This window comes from Salvelinus alpinus, chromosome 31, assembly GCF_045679555.1.
Source record: "Salvelinus alpinus chromosome 31, SLU_Salpinus.1, whole genome shotgun sequence".
NCBI classification, from domain to species: Eukaryota; Metazoa; Chordata; class Actinopteri; order Salmoniformes; family Salmonidae; genus Salvelinus; species Salvelinus alpinus.
This window is the reverse complement of record NC_092116.1, coordinates 22,534,100-22,554,235: the sequence shown is the minus strand read 5'-3', so window position 1 is coordinate 22,554,235 and position 20,136 is coordinate 22,534,100. Positions and strand designations below refer to the sequence as shown.

General features: G+C 42.1%; 2 protein-coding genes across 2 annotated transcripts in view; one reads left to right on the top strand and one right to left on the bottom strand.

The window, feature by feature from the left end:
* Nucleotides 1-876: 876 nt before the first annotated feature.
* Nucleotides 877-16,147, top strand: LOC139561824 (uncharacterized). Its single transcript, XM_071379125.1, has 4 exons — nucleotides 877-997; nucleotides 1,250-1,325; nucleotides 3,237-4,085; nucleotides 12,181-16,147. Exons 1-3 carry the CDS (start codon nucleotides 947-949, stop codon nucleotides 3,920-3,922), a joined length of 813 nt encoding a protein of 270 aa, XP_071235226.1. The 5' UTR covers nucleotides 877-946; the 3' UTR covers nucleotides 3,923-4,085; nucleotides 12,181-16,147.
* LOC139561819 (sterile alpha motif domain-containing protein 9-like) overlaps nucleotides 15,821-20,136 on the bottom strand; it is a 69,985-nt gene continuing 65,669 nt past the window's right edge. The window contains exon 4 of the mRNA XM_071379118.1: nucleotides 15,821-19,486. Within this exon, the coding sequence (XP_071235219.1) occupies nucleotides 16,729-19,377 (2,649 nt within the window). The 5' untranslated portion in view covers nucleotides 19,378-19,486 and the 3' untranslated portion in view covers nucleotides 15,821-16,728. The remainder of the gene's footprint in view (nucleotides 19,487-20,136) is intronic.

Below are 20,136 nucleotides of genomic sequence, written 5' to 3'. Positions count from 1 at the left end.
TCATGTTTTACTGTGACTTGTTGTAGGCTCCTAAGTGGACCATAAGGTTAAAAACAAATTAAGAAAAATTCAATTAAAAAACTAAGTAACTTTTGCAGTCTCTCTTTTGGGTCACTTTTGCCGGTCCCAAGCCCAGATAAAGGAGGGTTGGAATTGTGACATAGTAGTTCTAAACATATTTAGGGTGTTTTTTACTCACTTTCTCTCTCCTACAGTGTCCATCACAATTACTTGCACATGGCCGATTATGCAAATTAGGTGATGCCGTCATTTATCTACTGTCCTTACTGGGGAGTTGGCAACACTGGGTTTAACACATAGATGGGCGTTCATAAAATGCAATTTGAAGTAACACTTTGACGCACTTGACTTTTTTTATGGTGCAGTCTGGACCGGCCTTAATTTCTGGGCAGGTCCAGACCAAATCTGAACCAATCATAGACGACTGTTTTGTTCAGATTGTGTCCTGTGTGGACCAGCCTTGATTTGGCCCTAACATAGTATTTTCAACTTTCATTAGGAACAAAAAATGACCCTGATTGCAACATCCTGGAAAATGCCACTCAGAACATAATTTTAACATAACGTCAATGTCTGGGGATTATGTTTTTTAAGTGTCTTTTCAACGTAATTTTGCTTACTGGGACTATGCTAGTTTAGCATTTTTTGGGGTCTCAGCTTGGGCTGCAGAATAGCAAGGACTGGCCCTGCAGCTACAACAGGTGTTACATCTCTAGCTAGTTCGAACTTCTGTTCCCTTTGTATTCCAGTATGTAGACTAATTATTTGTTGCCTCCTTAGTATTCCAGACCTTTCCTTAACGGAAAAGTAAGTTTATTTGTCATTTTTTTGTTCTCTCTGTGTGTGTGTGTGTGGTTCATCTTCTGTTGTGTTGACCCTAGCAACTCAACATGATGGTGGTGAGGCCCCCAGTGGCTCTGTTGCTATGCCAAGGCGTGATGATGGTGAAGACATGCACATTAATCTTAAATATGAGGTGAGATGGTTAAAATAAAAGATGGAATGAATAAAACGAACAGCATCATTGACATGAATGGGGAATCCCGTTCTGCACATTCTAGTTCTGTGGTTAGAATGCTCTGGGTTGTGTGTGTGAAACACAGCCACTCTTTTAGTGGACCATTTGACTTAATGGCCCCTGTAATGTTCAGTGTCAGTTTTGTTTCCTTCTGTAGCAGTATCTAAATGCTAATGTAGGTAAACAGTATATCCATTGTTATGCCTGTAGAGATTGGACATGGACTGGGAGGTGGTGAAGGTTGGTGTCTTTGAGGAGGGTGACAGTATTGGGAACAGCATGCACAGTAAGTGGACCAGATAAGTGGATTGCTTTGGGGTTTTAGGCTGGGTAACCGTAAAGCACTTTGTGACAACTGCTGATGTAAAAAGGGCTTTATAAAATGCGTTGAATTTGAGTTATTGAAATGATGTGGAGTAGTGGATGGAAAGAGAATTTAAGTCATGCCTTTATTGTCCCAGTAGTAGAGATACATAAAGATGATGGTCCGTCCTCATGCACTTACCACAAATGACTCGTTTGGCTAAGTTTGCCGTAGTGTACATCACACTCCTTATAATTTATTTGTATGTTCATTAGCACCGTATACATGAACCCAATTCTATCTTGAGTTTTTTTCCTAATTGCCGCAAACGTAGATTATTCAGATATTTATTGAACCATGTCACGCAACGTAGTTTACCAACTCAGTGGATAGTGCTAAAACGATGACGACATATCTGAGTTCTTCCATCTTCATGCATGTTCGCCACTGGGACATCCGTAGTGCAGTCAGGGTGAAACAACAATCATCTACAGTGCATTCGGAAAGGATTCAGACCCCTTGACTTTTTCCACATTTTGTTACGTTACAGCTTTATTCTAAAATGTATTAAATTAATATTTTCCCTCAATCTATTTCTCATAAATGAAAAACATTATTTACATAAGTATTCAGACCCTTTGCTATGAGACTTGAAATTGCGCTCCGGTGCATCCTGTTTCCATTGATCATCCTTGAGCTGTTTCTACAACTCGATCGGAGTCCACCTGTGGTAAATTCAATTGACTGGACATGATTTGGAAAGGCACACACCTGTCTATATAAGGTCCCACAGTTGACATTGCATGTCAGAGCAAAAACCAAGCCATGAGGTCGAAGGAATTGTCCGTAGTGCTCCAAGACAGGATTGTGCTGAGGCACCGATCTGGGGAAGGATGCTCAAGAAAACAGTGGCCTCCACCATTTTTAAATGGAAGAAGTTTGGAACCACCAAGACTATTCCTAGAGCTGGCCAATCGGGGGGGGAAAGGGACTTGACCAAGAACCTGATGGTCACTCTGACAGAGCTCCAGAGTTCCTCTGTGGAGATGGGAGAACCTTCCAGAAGGACAACAACCTCTGCACCACTCCACCAATCAGTCTTTTATGGTAGTGGCCAGACTGACGCCACTCCTCAGTAAAAGGCATATGACAGCCTGCTTGGAGTTTGCCAAAAGGCACCTATGAGACCATGAGAAACAAGATTCTCTGGTCTGATGAAGCCAAGATTGAATTATTTTTCCTGAATGACAAGCAGTACGTCTGGAGGAATCCTTGCACCATCCCTACGGTGAGGCTTCCGTGGTGGCAGCATCATGCTTTTTTTTTGTGGCAGAGACTGGGAGACTAGCCAGGTTCAAGGGAAAGATGAATGGAGCTAAGTACAGAGATCCTTGATGAATCTGCTCCAGAGCGCTAAGGACTTCAGACTGGGGCAAAAGTTCACCTTCCAACAGGACAATGACCCTAACCACACCGACAAGACAAAGCAGGAGTGGCTTTGGGACATATCTCTGAATATCCTTGAGTGGCACAGCCAGAGCCCGGACTTAAACCCAATTGAACATGTACTGCAAAGCACCCCATCCAACCTGTCAGAGCTTGAGAGACCTGCAGAGAAGAATGGGAGAAACTCCCTAAATACAGGTGTGCCAAGCTTGTAGCGTCATACTTATGTAAATGTAATCTTTTTTAATATAAATGTAATTCATCTTGAAATAAAACTGTAACGTAACAAAATTTGGAAAAAGTCAAGGAGTCTGAATACTTTCTGAATGCACTGTATAGGCTTCTGTATCAAGTGCATTTGGAGGGCAATATTAGTGCTTTGTTTCTCACTGATATGAAAAAGATGAATGTTACGAGGCCAACAGTATGTTTCTTTGTTTGTTCCAGAGAGTCAAGAGTATGAATGTCTTGTCTCTGAATTGGCGTTTGAACCATCGACATCCTCAGAGGTCTGGGACCCCCACTGCATACACACTGAAGACAGTGCCGCCACCACCACCACCCTGTCACTGTGTTCAAATGACAACGTATTGTTAAACTCCCCGACAGACAGACTGATTGAACAGGAGGCGCAGGTGGGTTCTTCCCAGGCCCCACATCCAGTGCCCCTTAAATGGCTTCTATTTCCTCTTCCTAACTCAGTCAGCCCAGTAAAAGAAGTGGAATTAGAAAGGGGAAAGCTAGTGGGGAAACTGGAGCCTGTTCCCATCGCCATCAGCACGCCGGTGGATTCGGAACAACAGCCAGCCAACACCCTTAGAACTATAGATACAGAACCCATGCTTAGGACACCTGTGGGACACCTGGAAGCACTCACTGACTATGACATCACTGGTGCTGCTCTCAAAGAAGAGCCACTAGGAAGCTCGGGACAACCGGAACTCAAGGAGGAGATTGAGCTGGTCCGGCATACTGCACAACCAAGTACACAACGGTACAATGACATTATAGCAACAACACAACTAAGCACGCTACAAGAGCCCATTCTCACCCAAGGAAACCCCAATGTACACGTGGCCACACAAGCAAGCATTATATTAAACCCAGCAGCAAAGGAAGAGCAGCGAGACTGAGGAGAACCAGTGTTGAGCGGGACCAGAAGCAGAAAAGGCTGTGACACCACTTCCACAGCACTTCAACCCACCTCCTCCATATCACCTCACCGCTCTCCCCTCACCCCCTCCACTCCACCACTACTACCCCATGACCTGGAGAAGCAGATGAGACGCTGTTCAGGTATTTACCCATGCTGTAACTTTCAATTCCTTGAATCGGATCTCCTCGCCGTCTCAACCTTATTGGAGGAGGAAGTCCAAGCCTCCCCTGACCTTCTTTTCCAATGAGTTTTGAGAAGGCGGTGAGGATGCAAGGAATTGAGAAAGAGCACTCCATTCTCATTTCTGCATTATACACTGAGTATACCAAATGTTAGGAACACAATCCTAATATTGTTTTGCACCCCCTTTTGCCCTTAGAACAGCCTCAATTTGTTGGGGCATGGACTCTACAAGGCGTCGAAAGCGTTCCACAGGGATGCTGGCCCATGTTGACTCTTGTTTCCCACAGTTGTCAAGTTGTCTGGATGTCCTTTGGATGGTGGACCATTCTTGATACACACAGGAAACTGAGCGTGAACGCTACTGTGTTTGCAGTTTTTGAAAAAGAAACAGAGCTGCACACTCTAGGAGACTAGATGCAATAATGTAATAACCAACGTTTCAACAGACAAGCGGTCTTCATCAGGGTATCATGACAAACACTGTGGGTCACTAGTTTATAAAGTGTCAAAGGACACACCGAGGTGTCTGTAATCATTGCCGGGTGGACTGACATTATTGGTTAATTCTCAGATATAAGAACATACAAAAACATGAATGGATATCATACGATCATAGATACAATTTGGCTACATAGGCCTACAAATATTAACAATGAATAGAAAAATCACAAGAATGGCTTCAGATCAAAGTCTACGTTGAGACCGAAGGGAGCAAGGGTCTTTAAATTAAAGATCCAGGCAGCCTCTTGTTTTAACAATAAATTGTCGAGGTCACTCCCTCACCTAGGGAGGGTGACAAGTTCAATGCCGTTATAACGTGGTGACGAAGTCAAATGTGATTCGCTTCTGAAAAGTGGGTAAGTCGTGTTTTTGCACCTTATGATGCTCGGAGATTCGTACTTTTATTTTGCACTTTGTTTTACACAACATTTTTACCACAAGGACAAGTTAAGAGATAAAATAATCAAATCGAAGTTTATTTGTCATGTGCACGGAATACAACAGGTGTAGACCTTACAGTGAAATGCTTACTTTCAGGCTCTAACCAATAGTGCAAAAAAGGTATTTGGTGAACAATAGGTAAGTCAGTCTGAGGTAGTATGTAGATATGGTTAAAGTGACAATGCATATATGATGAACAGAGAGTAGCACTAGTGTAAAAGAGGGATTGGAGGGTGGCGGGACACAATGCAGATAGCGCGGTTAGCCAATGTGCGGGAGCACTGGTTGGTCAAGCCAATTGAGGTAGTATATACATGAATGTATTGTGTATTGTTAAAGTGACTATGCATATATGATAAACAGAGAGTAGCAGCAGCGTAAAAGATGTGTTGGGGGGGGCACACAATGCAAATAGTCCGGGTAGCCATTTGATTACCTGTTCAGGAATCTTATTGCTTGGGGGTAAAAACTGTTGAGGATACTTTTTGTCCTAGACTTGGCACTCCGGTACTGCTTGCCATGTGGTAGTAGAGAGAACAGTCTATGGCTGGGGTCTTTGACAATTTTTAGGGCTTTCCTCTGAACACCGCCTGGTGTAGAGGTCCTTTATGACAGGCAGCTTAGCCTGGGCCGTACGCACTACCCTCCTGTAGTGCCTTGCGGTCGGAGGCCGAGCAATTGCCGTACCAGGCAGTAACGCAACCGGTCAGGATGCTCTCGATGGTGCAGCTGTTGAACCTTTTGAGGATCTCAGGACCCATGCCAAATCTTTTTACTTTCCTGAGGGGGAATACTCTTTGTCGTGGCCTCTTCACGACTGTCTTGTTGTGTTTGGACCATTCTAGTTTGTTGATGTGGACACCAAGGAACTTGAAACTCTCAACCTGCTTCACTACAGCCCTGTCGATGAGAATGGGGGCGTGCTCGGTCCTCCTTTTCCTGTAGTCCACAATCATCTCCTTAGTCTTGGTTACGTTGGGGATAGGTTGTTATTCTGGCACAACCCGGCCAGGTCTCTGACCTCCTTCCTTATAGGCTGTCTCGTCGTTGTCGGTGATCAGGCCTACCACTGTGTCGTCTGCAAACTTAATGATGGTGTTGGAGTCGTGCCTGGCCATGCAGTCGTGGGTGAACAGGGAGTACAGGAGGGGACTGAGCACGCACCCCTGGGGAGCTCCAGTGTTGAGGATCAGCATGGCAGATGTGTTGCTACCTACCCTCACCACCTGGGGGCAGCCCGTCAGGAACGCCAGGATCCGGTTGCAGAGGGATGAGTTTAGTCCCAGGATCCTTAGCGATGAGCTTTGAGGGTACTATGGTGTTGAATGCTGAGCTGTAGTCAATGAATAGCATTCTCACATAAGTGTCCCTTTTGTCCAGGTGGGAAAGGGCAGTGTGGCGTGCAACAGATTGCATCATCTGTGGATCTGTTTGGGTGGTATGCAAATTGGAGTGGGTCTAGGGTTTCTGGGATAATGGTGTTGATGTGAGCCATTACCAACCTTTCAAAGCACTTCATGGCTAAGGACGTGAGTGCTACGGGTCTGTGGTCATTTAGGCAGGTTGCCTTTGGGTTCTTGGGCACAGGGACTATGGTGGTCTGCTTGAAACATGTTGGTATTACAGACTCAATCAGGGACATGTTGAAAATGTCAGTGAAGACACCTGCCAGTTGGTCAGCACATGCCCGGAGCACAAGTCCTGGTCATCCGTCTGGTCCCACAGCCTTGTGTATGTTGACCTGTTTAACGGCCTTTCTCACGTCGGCTACGGAGAGCGTGATCACAGTCGTCCGGAACAGCTGATGCTCTCATGCATGCCGCAGTGTTGCTTGCCTCGAAGCGAGCATAGAAGTGATTTAGCTCGTCTGTTAGGCTCGTGTCACTGGGCAGCTCGTGGCTGTGCTTCCCTCTTTTGTATGCTGTAATAGTTAGCAAGCCCTGCCACAAGATGAGTGTCAGAGCCAGTGTAGTATGATTCAATCTTAGCCCTGTATTGACGCTTTGCCTGTTTGATGGTTCGTCGCAGGGCATAGCAGGATTTCTTGTAAGCTTCCGGGTTAGAGTCCTGCTCCTTGAAAGCAGTAGCTCTACCATTTAGCTCAGTGCGAATGTTGCCTGTAATCCATGGCTTCTGGTTGGGGTATGTACGTACAGTCACTGTGGGGACGACGTCCTCGATGCACTTATTGATAAAGCCAGTGACTGATGTGGTGCAGCTTTCCCACTCGCCTTCTGCGGGTCCTGACGAGGCATCCGGCTCTTTGTCCTCTGTACCTGCGTCGCTTCCTCTTGCAAATAACGGGGATGTCGGGCCTGCCGTGTGTTTGGAGAATGTCCTGTGCGTCTTGGTTGTTGTAGAAAAATTCTTTGTCTAATCCGAGGTGAGTGGTCGCTGTCCTGATATCCAGAAGCTCTTTTCTGCCGTAAGATACGGTTGCAGAAGCATTATGTACAAAAATACTGCCTTAGTGGAGCACGTGATAACACCTTTCATTGGGATCTATTTTCCTGTTTGGGTGTTTGCAGGATCGACATTTGTAAGTGCCATTGCATTGAGTGTAGCTATTACACTTTTAGTTTCCATCCGGTAGAGGTGCAAATAGATGTTGTGAAGGGATATTTTGAGGGCGGTAAATCAGTTTACCAATTGATCTGAGATTTCTGCCCTGTGAGATTCCAACCAAGGGAGGGTCCGAAAACACACTACGGATACTGTCATCGGATCTTAGAATGTGCCAATGTTTGAACAATTCCCTTAATTTGTTCAGAGCACACATTGAATAGCGGGTAGTTAGAATGCTTATTTTTGCGATACTATCCTTGAAAGACGTCTCTTTGTTTAGAATTTTCTCAATGTCAGTATTAATCTGACGGTTTTTGTACCCCCTCTCCTTGAGTTTTCTTTGCGTCTCAGCCGTATTTCTGTCGCAATCTGACAGTTCTATTGCAAATTCTTTTGATTCGACAATTGGCTGAAGGGCAAACTGTTTTCCAAGGGGAAGCGTGTGACAACTATCAGCCCTCAGCAAACTGTTATGATCAGTAGGTTTCCTGTAAAGATACGTGTATAGAACATTATCACACAAAATCAGAAGATCAAGGAAACTGATTTGACGTGTCAGATTGCATAGTAAATATCAGGTGCGCAGATCAAGAGTTAAGAAAAGCATGGAATGCCTGGATCTGTTTAGCATCACTCCTCCATAGAACAAAAATGTTCTAATTTCTAACATTATTATTTGGAAACGGCACGTTGATATTTTTGAAGGGATTTAAAATGGACTGTTTCCATGTAACCCTATGACAATATCCATGAGTACAACCGACCCACCCTTATCAGCAGGACGAAATAAGGACTGAGGTATCAGATTGTAAATCAAGCAAAGATTGTTTTTCATCCTTAGGTAAATTATGGAAGGACATGTTCTTAAGGAGATTACCAACATCTTTTTCAACCAGTCTGCAATGTCTCAATAGTGCTTGTGATTGGCTGGAGGTACAAAGTAATGCTTACTTCTAAAAGGAGTCAGAGTAGAAATATCCCATTTAGGGGAGCTAAAGTATTCCCTTAAATACTTGACTCAAGATATTTCAGCTTCTCATTTGGAATTCACTTTTTTTTTTTAAAGTCTAATCTACTTAATAGATTTAAAATTCATGCTGTAACAACAAAATGTGGAATAAGTCAATGGGTGTGAATACTTTTATGGCACGGAGCATACAAACCATTAAACTGCTCTTTCCATGACAGACTAACCAGGTGAATACTACGATCCCTTATTGATGTCATTTGTTAAATCCACTTCAAGTCAGTGTAGATAAAGGGGAGGAGAGGTTAAATAATTATTTTAAAGTATCTAGACATGTATTGTGCATGTGTGTTGATCAGAGGGTGAATGGGCAAGACAAGACATCAGTGCGTTTGAACAGGGTATGGTAGTAGGTGCCAGGTGCACCGGTTTTCATCCAAAATTCCGAATGCTGCCCCCTACCCTAGAGAAGTTAACTTCTTAGGGCTGCAATCTCGTTAACGGGATCGGTATGACAACAGCCAGTGTAAGTGCAGGGCGCCAAATTCAAAACAACAAATCTCATAATTAAAATTCATCAAACATACATGTATCTTATACCGTTTTAAAGGTAATCTTGTTGTTAACGGCTGCAGGGGCAGTATTGAGTAGCGTGGATGAAAGGTGCCCAGAGTAAACGGCCTGCTCCTCAGTCCCAGTTACTAATATATGCATATTATTATTAGTATTGGATAGAAAACACTCTAAAGTTTCTTCCTCTGTCCCCTCTACCTCTGCCCCTTCTGCTCCAACCAGTGCTGTTCACCTGCCCAGATTCATCTCTGCAGGCATGAATGTACCTCAGGGCAAAAAGGGCACAGTGGGGAGGCGTCGACGTGTGCTTTGTCACAGGAAATGCCCCATCACCTGCACCACTTGTTCAGTAACCCTCTGCTTTACAGCAGAAAGACTGCTATTGGGCATGGCATCAGCAGAACAATATTATGTAGAGGACTGAGGGTCTTCACAATATTGTATATTATACATTGAATGTGTGTAAATAGTTACCCTTGTTATTACATTTCTTTTCCAATTTTTGTATTTTTTTTAAATATTTTTTTGGGGGGTTTGCTAGAATAGCATTTTAGTATTTTGTATATAGTCATTTACTTCAAAATGTATCACTGTACCAATTTGGCCATTTGGGCAACTTGTGTGGGGTACCTGGGTGACTACATGCTCAATGTCATGTAGCTCACTCGTTCCTGAAGATATCTTTTTGAAACATTTTTCAAATACTGTTGCCCTCTTTATGTTCCTCATCAAAATTATCCCCAGCATCATATCTGAATGTTTGCCTGTTCTTGTATTGTTGAAAGATGATGCAACAACAATAAAAACAGAAAACATATGTTTATTTTCTTCTACCAGATCTATTGTGTTATATTCTCCTACATTCAATTCACATTTCCACAAATTTCAGAGTGTTTCCTTTCAAATGATACCAAGAATATGCCTATCCTTGCTTCTGGGCCTGAGCTACAGACAGTTAGATTTAGGTATGTCTTCAGGTGGAAATTGAGAGAAGGGGGGGTATCCCAAAGAAGTTAACCTCTACTTCATCACCCTCCCGGATCCGGGATCCTCCTCATCAAAAAAGCTGACTAGCATAGCCTAGCGGGACAGGGATATCATATAATATAATTTTCATGAAATCACAAGTCCAATACAGCAAATGAAAGATAAAAATTTTGTGAATCCAGCCATCATTTCCGATTTTTAAAATGTTTTACAGCGAAAACACTATGTATTTCTATTAGCTAACCACAATAGCCAAACACACAACCGCATATTTTCACCATGTTTCCACCGCATAGGTAGCTTTCACAAAACCGACAAAATAGAGATAAAATTTGTCACTAACCAAGAAACAACTTCATCAGATGATAGTCTTATAACATGTTATACAATACATTTATGTTTTGTTCTAAAATGTATATTTGAGGTATAAATCATAGTTTTACATTGCAGCCACCATCAAAAATAGCACCAAAGCAGCCAGAATAATTACAGAGAGCAACGTGAAATACATAAATACTCATCATAAAACATTTATGAAAAATACATGGTGTACAGCAAATGAAAGATAAACATCTTGTGAATCCAGCCAATATTTCCGATAAAAAAAAAAAAAAATGTGTTTTACAGCGAAAACACAATATAGAATTATATTAGCTTACCACAATAGCCAAACACACAAACGCATTTATTCACCGCAAAGGTAGCTTTCGCAAAAACCATCAATAGATATAAAATTAGTCACTAACCTTTGGACAACTTCATCAGATGACAGTCTTATCATGTTATACAATACATTTATGTTTTGTTCGAAAATGTGCATATTTAGAGCTGCAAATCGTGGTTATACATTGTGAATATGTAGCAACATTTCCCCAGAATGCCCGGAGATATTTTGGACACTCACCTAATCTGACCAAAGAACTCATCAACTTTACATAAAAATACTTGTTGTATGGCAAATTAAAGATACACTGGTTCTTAATGCAACCGCTGTGTTAGATTTCTAAAAATAACTTTACCACAACATACATGCGTTATTGTGAGACAGCGCTCACCAACACGATGGAGAATAGGCATCAACATATTACACAGAAATAACATCATAAATGTTGTCTTACTTTTGCTGAGCTTCCATCAGAATGTTGTACAAGGAGTCCTATTTCCAGAATAAATTGTTGTTTGGTTTTAGAATGTCCATTTCTTCTGTCGAATTCGCGCCACAATGCTAGCCAAGGTTGCTAACATTCCCATCCTCTCTTGGCGCAAAGAACGGAAAACTCCAAAAGTCCCAATAAACGTTGAATAAACTGATAAAACTTGGTTGAAAAAACCTACTTTATGATGCTATTATCATATGTATCAAATAAAATCAGAGCCGGAGATATTCGCCGTGTATACCGAACGCTTTTCAGAAGACAATGGCGAGGTCCCTCGCGCGCCGTCGAAGACAAAGAAAATACCGGACCTGTCACTCCAAAAGCTCTTGTTCGGCCTCAGATCAAGCTAGACACCCCATTCCACCTTCCACTGCCTGTTGACATCTAGTGGAAGGCGTATGAAGTGCATACATATCGATAAATAAAAGCCAGTTGAATAGGCAGGCCCTGAAACAGAGCCTCGTTTTCAGATTTTTCACTTCCTATGTGGAAGTTTGCTGCCAAATTAGTTGTTTTACTCACAGATATAATTCAAACAGTTTTAGAAACTTGAGTGTTTTCTATCCAATAGTAATAATAATATGCATATTGTATGATCTAGAACAGAGTACGAGGCCGTTTCATTTGGGCACGATTTTTTCCAAAGTGAAAACAGCACCCCCGTATTGACAAGAAGTAAACCACAAGGCTACCTGCCGCCCCAGTTTTACCCCAGTGGATAGTTTGTCCTGTCTTATCTTATCCAGTTGTGCAAAATTCTGGTAACTTTCCCAAATTTTCCAGGTTTTCCACTTTTCTGGGAGTTGTGGAAAATTACTGGAGTCTTGCATTCATAATCCTATTTTATCTCATTCTCTCCAGTGATACTCGAGGACATGCGGCTGGTGGGACACTGCCACCGTCGCCTGCGCATCTGCTGGGACTGTGGCAAGATCTTCTACCGGAAACGGAAGCTGAGGTGGCACCGCCGTTTAATCCACACCGGAGAGAAACCGTACTGCTGCTCCCTGTGTCACCGGGCGTTCTCGCTCCGGAAGAACCTGAAGCACCACCAGAGGGCCCACACAGGGGAGAAACCGTACCACTGTAAAGACTGCGGGAAGCAGTTCCATTGCAATGGGAAACTGACGACCCACATGAGGTTTCACACAGGGGAGAAACCCTTCGGCTGCACCCTCTGTAGGAAAAAATACAGGGTGCTAAAGAACTTAGAGACACACATGGCCACCGCACACCCGCACACCAACCCACACCCTGGCTGATGTCTTAACTGTTAAAACAAGTCCAAAATGGTACCCTATTCCCTTTTGTAGTACACTACTTTTGTCTTATATTGCTCCCTCTGGGAACAGGGTGCGGAAGAACTTGACACATGACATCGAGGTGAAAGACCACACCAAGACAGTGAAAGACTGAATAGTAGAAGATTCTGGATAGAATACTTGAGTGGGATGCAGTGTAGGCGGCCTTCGTGTTATCTAGAGATCTACAACTACTGTTGAAGTCGGAAGTTTACATACACCTTAACCAAATACATTTCAACTCAGTTTTTCACAATTCCTGAGATTTAATCCTAGTAAAAAATTCCCTGTCTTAGGTCAGTTAGGATCACCACTTTTATTTTAAGAATGTGAAATGTCAGAATAATAGTAGAGTGATATATTTCAGCTTTTATTTATTTTATCACAATCCCAGTGGGTCAGAAGTTTAAATACACTCAATTAGTATTTGGTAGCATTGCCTTTTAAATTGTTCAACTTGGGTCAACGTTTCGGGTAGCCTTCCACTAGCTTCCCACAATAAGTTGGGTGAATTTTGGCCCATTCCTCCTGACAGAGCTGGTGTAACTGAGTCAGGTTTGTTGGACTCCTTGCTCGCACACGCTTTTTCAGTTCTGCCCACACATTTTCTATAGGATTGAGGTCAGGGCTTTGTGATGGCCACTCCAATACCTTGACGTTATCTTAAGCCATTTTGCCTCAAATTTGGAAGTATGCTTGGGGTCACTGTCCATTTGGAAGACCCATTTGCAACCAAGGTTTAACTTCCTGACTGTCTTGCTGTTGCTTCAATATATCCACATAATGTTCCTGCCTCATGATGCCGTCTATTTTGTGAAGTGCACCAGTCCCTGCTGCTGCAAAGCACCCCCTCAACATGATGCTGTCACCCCCTGTGCTTCACGGTTGGAATGGTGTTCTTCGGTTTGCAAGCCTCCCTTTTTCCTCCAAAGATAACAATGGTCATTATGTTCAAACTGTCCTATTTTTGTTTAATCAGACCAGAGGACATTTCTCCAAAGTGTACGATCAGTTGCAAACCGTAGTCTGGCTTTTTTCATGGTGGTTTTGGAGCAGTGACTTTTTCCTTGCTGAACGGCCTTTCAGGTTATGTCAATATAGGACTTGTTTTACTGTGGATATAGATGCTTTTGCACCGGTTTCCTCCAGCATCTTCACAAGGTCCTTTGCTGTTGTTCTGGGATTGATTTGCACTTTTTTCAAAGTACGTTCATCTCCTTCCTGAGCGGTATGATGGCTGCGTGGTCCCATGGTGTTTATACTTGCGTACTATTGTTTGTACAGATGAACGTGGTACCGTCAGGCGTTTGAAAATTGCTCCCAAGAATGAACCAGACATGTGGAGGTCTAAAAAAAATAATTCCTGAGGTCTTGGCTGATTTTCTTTTGATTTTCCCATGGTGTCAAGCAAAGAGGCACTGAGTCTGAAGGTAGGCCTTGAAATGCATCCACAGGTGCACCTTCAATTGACTCATGATGTCAATTAGCCTATCAGAAGCTTCTAAAGCCATAACATCATTTTCTGGAATTTTCCAAGCTTTTTAAAGGCACAGTCAACTTAGTGTATGTAAACTTCTGACCCACTGGAATTGTGATACAGTGAATTATACGTTTGTAAACAATTGTTGGAAAAATTACTTGTCATGCACAAAGTAGATGTCCTAACTAACTTGCCAAACGCTAGTTTGTTAACAAGAAATTTGTGGAGTGGTTGAAAAACAAGTTTTAATGACTCCAACCTCTTAGGTTGGATGTAAACTTCCGACTTCAACTGTATGTCTAAAGCTATGACCATGTGTAAAATCCTTCAATACGTTGTAGATCCATCCTTCAAAACATGTTAGATCCATTTAGATGTTTCATATTGTACACAGGAAAACCACTTGCTGACAGACTTTGAAAACGAAGTGTGTGTGTGTGTGAGAGAAAGGTTAGAGCTAGATGCTGTTGACACAGTGAATGATGAGCCAGCTTGTTTAGAAAAGGACTTTCCTGCCTGGCTGTTGCATACTCTGAGCCTTATGTCGATTGGGAGATCGGAAATCTCAGACATCAGTGCGTTCAAGACAACTGGGAACTTGTGATCAAAACACATTTTCCCTGTCAGTTTTTTAACGGTCATCCAACTCGGAATTCCAAGTCGGGAACCCGGTCTTCTTTCTAGAACCGACCTTAAGATCACTGACGTCATGATTTGACCTTGTTCCCAGTTGTCTTGAACGCACCATTAGAAACTAGTGTTTTGCATGCCTCTTCCTAAGATGGCTGACATAACTATGGTCCTTACTACAATGGATAACACTCCTCAGTGTACTCATACACTGATAATATTATAGAACACCATGTGAGATTCTCAATTCCATATTCCTTGCGTCCTCTCTCTGTGCCTCCTTCTCAAAATCCATTGGATCCATTGGTCCCTCCACTCTGACCTTCTCCTACAATTGGTTTTGTTACGGCGTACTCGAGGAGTATGACATTTACATTCCCCTTAAGTACTTTTCCTGACCAGGAAAAGATTCTGGGCCCTAGTTGTCCAGAGGGCTATACTACAATGCAGGCTCAAGGAGTTAACCTGCTAACTTGCCTAAATATTCTGAAATAACAACAAAAAAATGTAAAGATAAGCTTGAAATGTATGGTAGGGTATGGTCTACTTAACTCGACAACCAAAAATGCATATCTAAGTTTAGCTTTCTTTATGAATGATAAAATAGTTATTTCTGGTTTTATCAAAGTTAGCTGGCATTGATTCTACTTTGTATTATACTCCTCTGGTCAAACCACATGTTCAGGAAGCATTCCTGTCCCTAGGCAGATCATATGGTACTATACTGTAGTCTAGTTACTAGCTAGCATACTAAATGTCTCCTTTTGAGACAAATACACTATAACACCATCTGCGCATGCCAATGTTTTCTGTTGAAATGATTAAAGCTAAATACATGTGTTCATGTGTACTCTTTGGTGGAAGAAGTTCTTGGAGTAATATTTAAATGTTCTGTCAGTCAGTGTCCAAACATCCTCCTGTTTTTACTTTCATTTGATCATAATTATTCTGTTATCATTTGCTATTATTTTGTTTTCCCCACAGATTCATGCGTGGTACAGTGCCTTGCAAAAGTATTCAGACCCCTTCAATTTCATCACATTGTGTTACAAAGTGGACTTAAAATAGATTCGTGTTTTGGGGGGGGGTTCAACAATCTACACAATCTGTCAGTGTAAAAAAATTTTTTTTTGTAATAAATAATTGATAAAATATTAACAATAAAATGTGACAATCCAAGTGGTCTGAATACTTTTGCAATGCACTGTATATGGACTTGTGTAATTGTGTTGTTTTGTTGCGCCATGGCCATCAGATATTGGAGTAAAGTATGCAAAATAACTGGTTTATTTAATAGAAGTACTTTACTTTTATTGGTAATATTATTAGTATCTTACTTCATGACTATGAGTGTCACGTCAGCTTTTCATATCAAACCGTACATTGTTCTTTTACACATTAAATCAAAAGGTGGGTCTATGCTGTGATTGATTACACATCCAATACAACTTTATTGTTCAAGGTGCAGTGAACATTTGTCCTCTGATTGCTCAACTCCCTCAGATAGGACACATCTCACACACACACACACACAGTTGGAGTGCAGTGTTTCTACGTAGAGAGGATGTAGTGGGGTTAGGGCCTTGCTCAAGGGCCCAGCAGTGGGGAATTGTTGTCAGGATCTGAAAGCCGCAGCCCTCCAGATAGCTAGGCTACCTACTGGCCCTTTTCTTTTTTTTCAATGCAGTGCTTTACATGTGCTATAGTTATCACATAATACAGTATAAACACATTCATGTCAACATTTCATAGACATTACAATAACACGTTGTTCACAACTTCCTCATACTTTATTTATTTTGTCTTGACTCATTGGTCTCACAATACCAAAATTCTGCCACATGCTTGTTACAGGTATAATAAGTAAACAAAGTATAATCAGGAAAGATCTCTACACCATTTTGTTGATGCTGAAATATATACAGTGGGTTAGACTCTCTACTGTTTGGGTGTCTAACATGGAAGACTGACTTTGAGATTTTCTCAGAAGTTAATGTTTCACTTGGCCTCATACTTGATGTTGAAGGCCACTGGTCCCCCGATGTTGAAGCCAAGGAAGAAAGAAACAGGTCCAGGATTCCGAATGCTGGACATTTGATCTGGGAAAATCTTGATTCTGTTGTCTGTGACGTTCAGGAATATTTCATACTGTTCGACCACCCCTCTGATCCTAAGTAGACATTTCTTGATTGCTTCAAGTTCCCATATCTCTCCACTGCTCCACAGTTTACCCAGTTTTCTGTTCTTCTGCTTTGGGGAAAGGTTATTCATGATCAGAATATCCACTCTTGATTTGTGGACCAGTCTGCTTAAACCCTGACCCTTTCCGAGTAGGAACAATGGAACAAGGTACCTGAAGCGGAAGTACTTACTGAGGTCGCACTCAAAGGACCCTCTCAGGAGATCAACTGTTTGTTCATAGGGAAAGTCGTGGGTGGCCCCACCCTCAGGCCAAAACAACATCAGAGCCAAGAGATGAAATTCAGTGGGATGGTCAATCTGTTGTTCCCTGACATATCTCTTTAGCATGTCTCGTAAGGTTTGTAGAGGGATGGTTCTCGTTTCACGTCTTACTCCCTTTTGGCTCAGGATGATGTTGACAAGAATGTAGTTTTGAGTAGCTTGGGCATCTGACCTTTTTTCACCATTGATTGTTCTGAAGTGCTGTTCCATCCACTGCAGGTTAGGATCAATTTTCTTTCGATCAAGACATGAGAGCAGTCCAGGAAAGCTGATTGGCATCATTCCAGTGTATTTCTGGTAGCAACCGATAACATCATCATGGAAGTACCCTGGTTCCTTTTTTCCTATTTTGGGCTTTAAGTAAGTCAGGTACTTTTCAAAGAACTCATACCTTTTCTTCACTCCGTCTTTGAGTTGTGCAATGAAACACAAATACTTATTGAGTTTTCCTCCGGGAAAGTCATCAACTGCGTAGGGAGTTTTGTTTTTCCCTGTGAGAATGTCTTTCCACCTATTATCACGCATTGTGAGTTCATCAAAAAGATAGTTAGCCACTTGTAGATAGCCAAAGCTTCCCCTGTCATTGAAATTCGTTGATTCTTGTTCCAGTTCATTTTCTGCAGCCTTCTCCTCTTCTTTGAAAGCGATTAGAGCCTTTCCTGCTATTTCCAAAATCTCACATGTAGATGGACACGGTGTGTGTCCTATTTTCTTCCTTAAATTGCCCTTGTGAACTTGTCCAAGAGTATCTGCGATGAAGAAATTGTTGGGAGCCCTCTCTTTAGCCTTTAAAGCCCAACATTCAGCTTTTTCGTAGTCTTTCATTTCAGTGTAGTAGAGGCGTGCTAGAGCTTGAGGGAAAAAAGGATTTGTCCCAAATTGATCCACTGCTTCTTTCAGAATGTGTTCACACATGTCTAATCCTTCATACTCCTCCTTTATATCTTGAATCAGTTTGGAAAAGGGATCCTGTGTTTCCTCTTCTGCGTTCTGCTGTTCGTCCACTAGTGCTTCTGTGATTTCCCTCTTAGTTAGCATGTCTTTGATGACGGGCACCAAATGTTGCGGCACCTCTGCCTTAAAAAAGTACTTCAAGAAGTTTCTTGTTGTGCCACCCCTGGTCACACGGAACTTAGCCAGTAACTTAACACACTGATCAGCAATCATTGGATGCTTCATCCGGACACGTTTATCGTCTTTCTCTTGTCCGGAGAACGTGACTATGAGGTCATTGAAAGGGTGCAATCCACTCCCAAAGTCTTGAGACCTTGCATCAGGGAATTCTGCACATTCAGACTCTAGAAGGTAGGATCCAGGGACGTAGAAATTTAGCAACGCTAAAAATGGAAGGAGCAGGTTTTGGGGCTTCAACAAATGTTTATTAACACAAGCCTTAACACTATCCTGGATGTATGTTTTACTGAAATGTCCACACATTATGTTGAAACCATGGAACTTGGTATGCTGGTTTGCATAGCGCTTACGGATCGCATCTAGCTTATTGCTGAATTTGTCTTTCTCTTCTTCAGAGAGCTGTCTTCTAAGGATCACTGAAGTTCTGGTTGTTAGATCGTCTTGTTCCGCGATAAAAGACTTACGCACACAGTTTAACATGATGAGTACAGGAACTTTTGACGTAATCTTTCTCTCTGCAATTTCTCTCATCAGGCAATCCGCCATGTTCTCATCCTCAAGCAGGAGGAGCACAGTGTTTTGTGAATCTCCTGCCTTGAAAAGGGTTATTACTTGGCCGGCGATAGCGGTGCTGTTTGCCCCCGTTGACTCTTTTAAGACTGCACACCTATGCTTTTTCCTCAGGTCCCAGAGCACCTGCATGGCTAGGGTGGATCCCCCACTGCTTGGCTGGTGCAAAAGCTTGACAATGGCAGTGCTGCGAGGACTTTTTCGCTTACTTTGAATCAGCCTTTTTAAGGAATGGTATCCATCCCTCTTTATGAAGGTTGAATCCACAGCTGCTTCTTGTTCAGCCAGGTAGAAGTTCAGCCATTGAGGTGGCGCTCCCTTGTAAAAGTTGACCTCTGCCATGGCTGCATCTGTTTGGTTGATTGTGTCCCCCTCAAACTCATTCTCCCACAAGACATCCAAAAGTGACAGGGAGTCACATTGGTATGGAATTTTACCACCATAGGCATTAGGCAGGGTTGGTGTTCTATTGGTGGCCATGAGGATGTTTTTATCCCAGCTTAAAATGTAGATGCCTGTTTTTCTTCTATGCCAGTTTTGTGTCGTTTGTAGATTCGGGAGTTGTAATAAAAGTGAATGTGGATAGATCCTGTAGAGAAGAGAAGGATTGCATTTTTTTATTACTCTATCCAGCTATTCAAGTGTCCATTAGTAATTACTTAATATTGCATTCATCTATGCTGAAATGTCTGATTGACATCATATACATTTATAATGAAAATTAAGAGTTTGTTAGAAATGTATTTGAAGTTTCATTAAAACTGTTGAGCTTTCATTCAAGATATTCAACATGGTCTTAGCTAGCTTGGCTTCAGTTTTCAATGCAAATGGTAGGAAAGAATAGGAACATAGCCCAACAGGTTAATAGTACATATCTGTATGTACTATCTGAACTGATTTAGATACATAAACATGACCAGTATAAAGAACTACTGTTTATATTCCATTTGTCCTTCATCTGCACAGTATAACTGATACAGTTGCTGACACACTGAGTACTACTACTAATTAACCCTTTACACTCAAACAAGATCAAAATGGCAGATTTGGTTACTGATAAGCACTAAATTGGAAGGCAGGGGCTGAACTGTAACATACTATACAAGTTCTTGGTCTCCGCTTTACAATTATTAATGGGATATATTTGACAGAAGTTTTATGCAGGAGCACCTCAGCAACAAGAAGATGCCCCTATTCTTCCAGCCATGTGGGTTACTTTTGCAAATTTGGTGTCTGTGT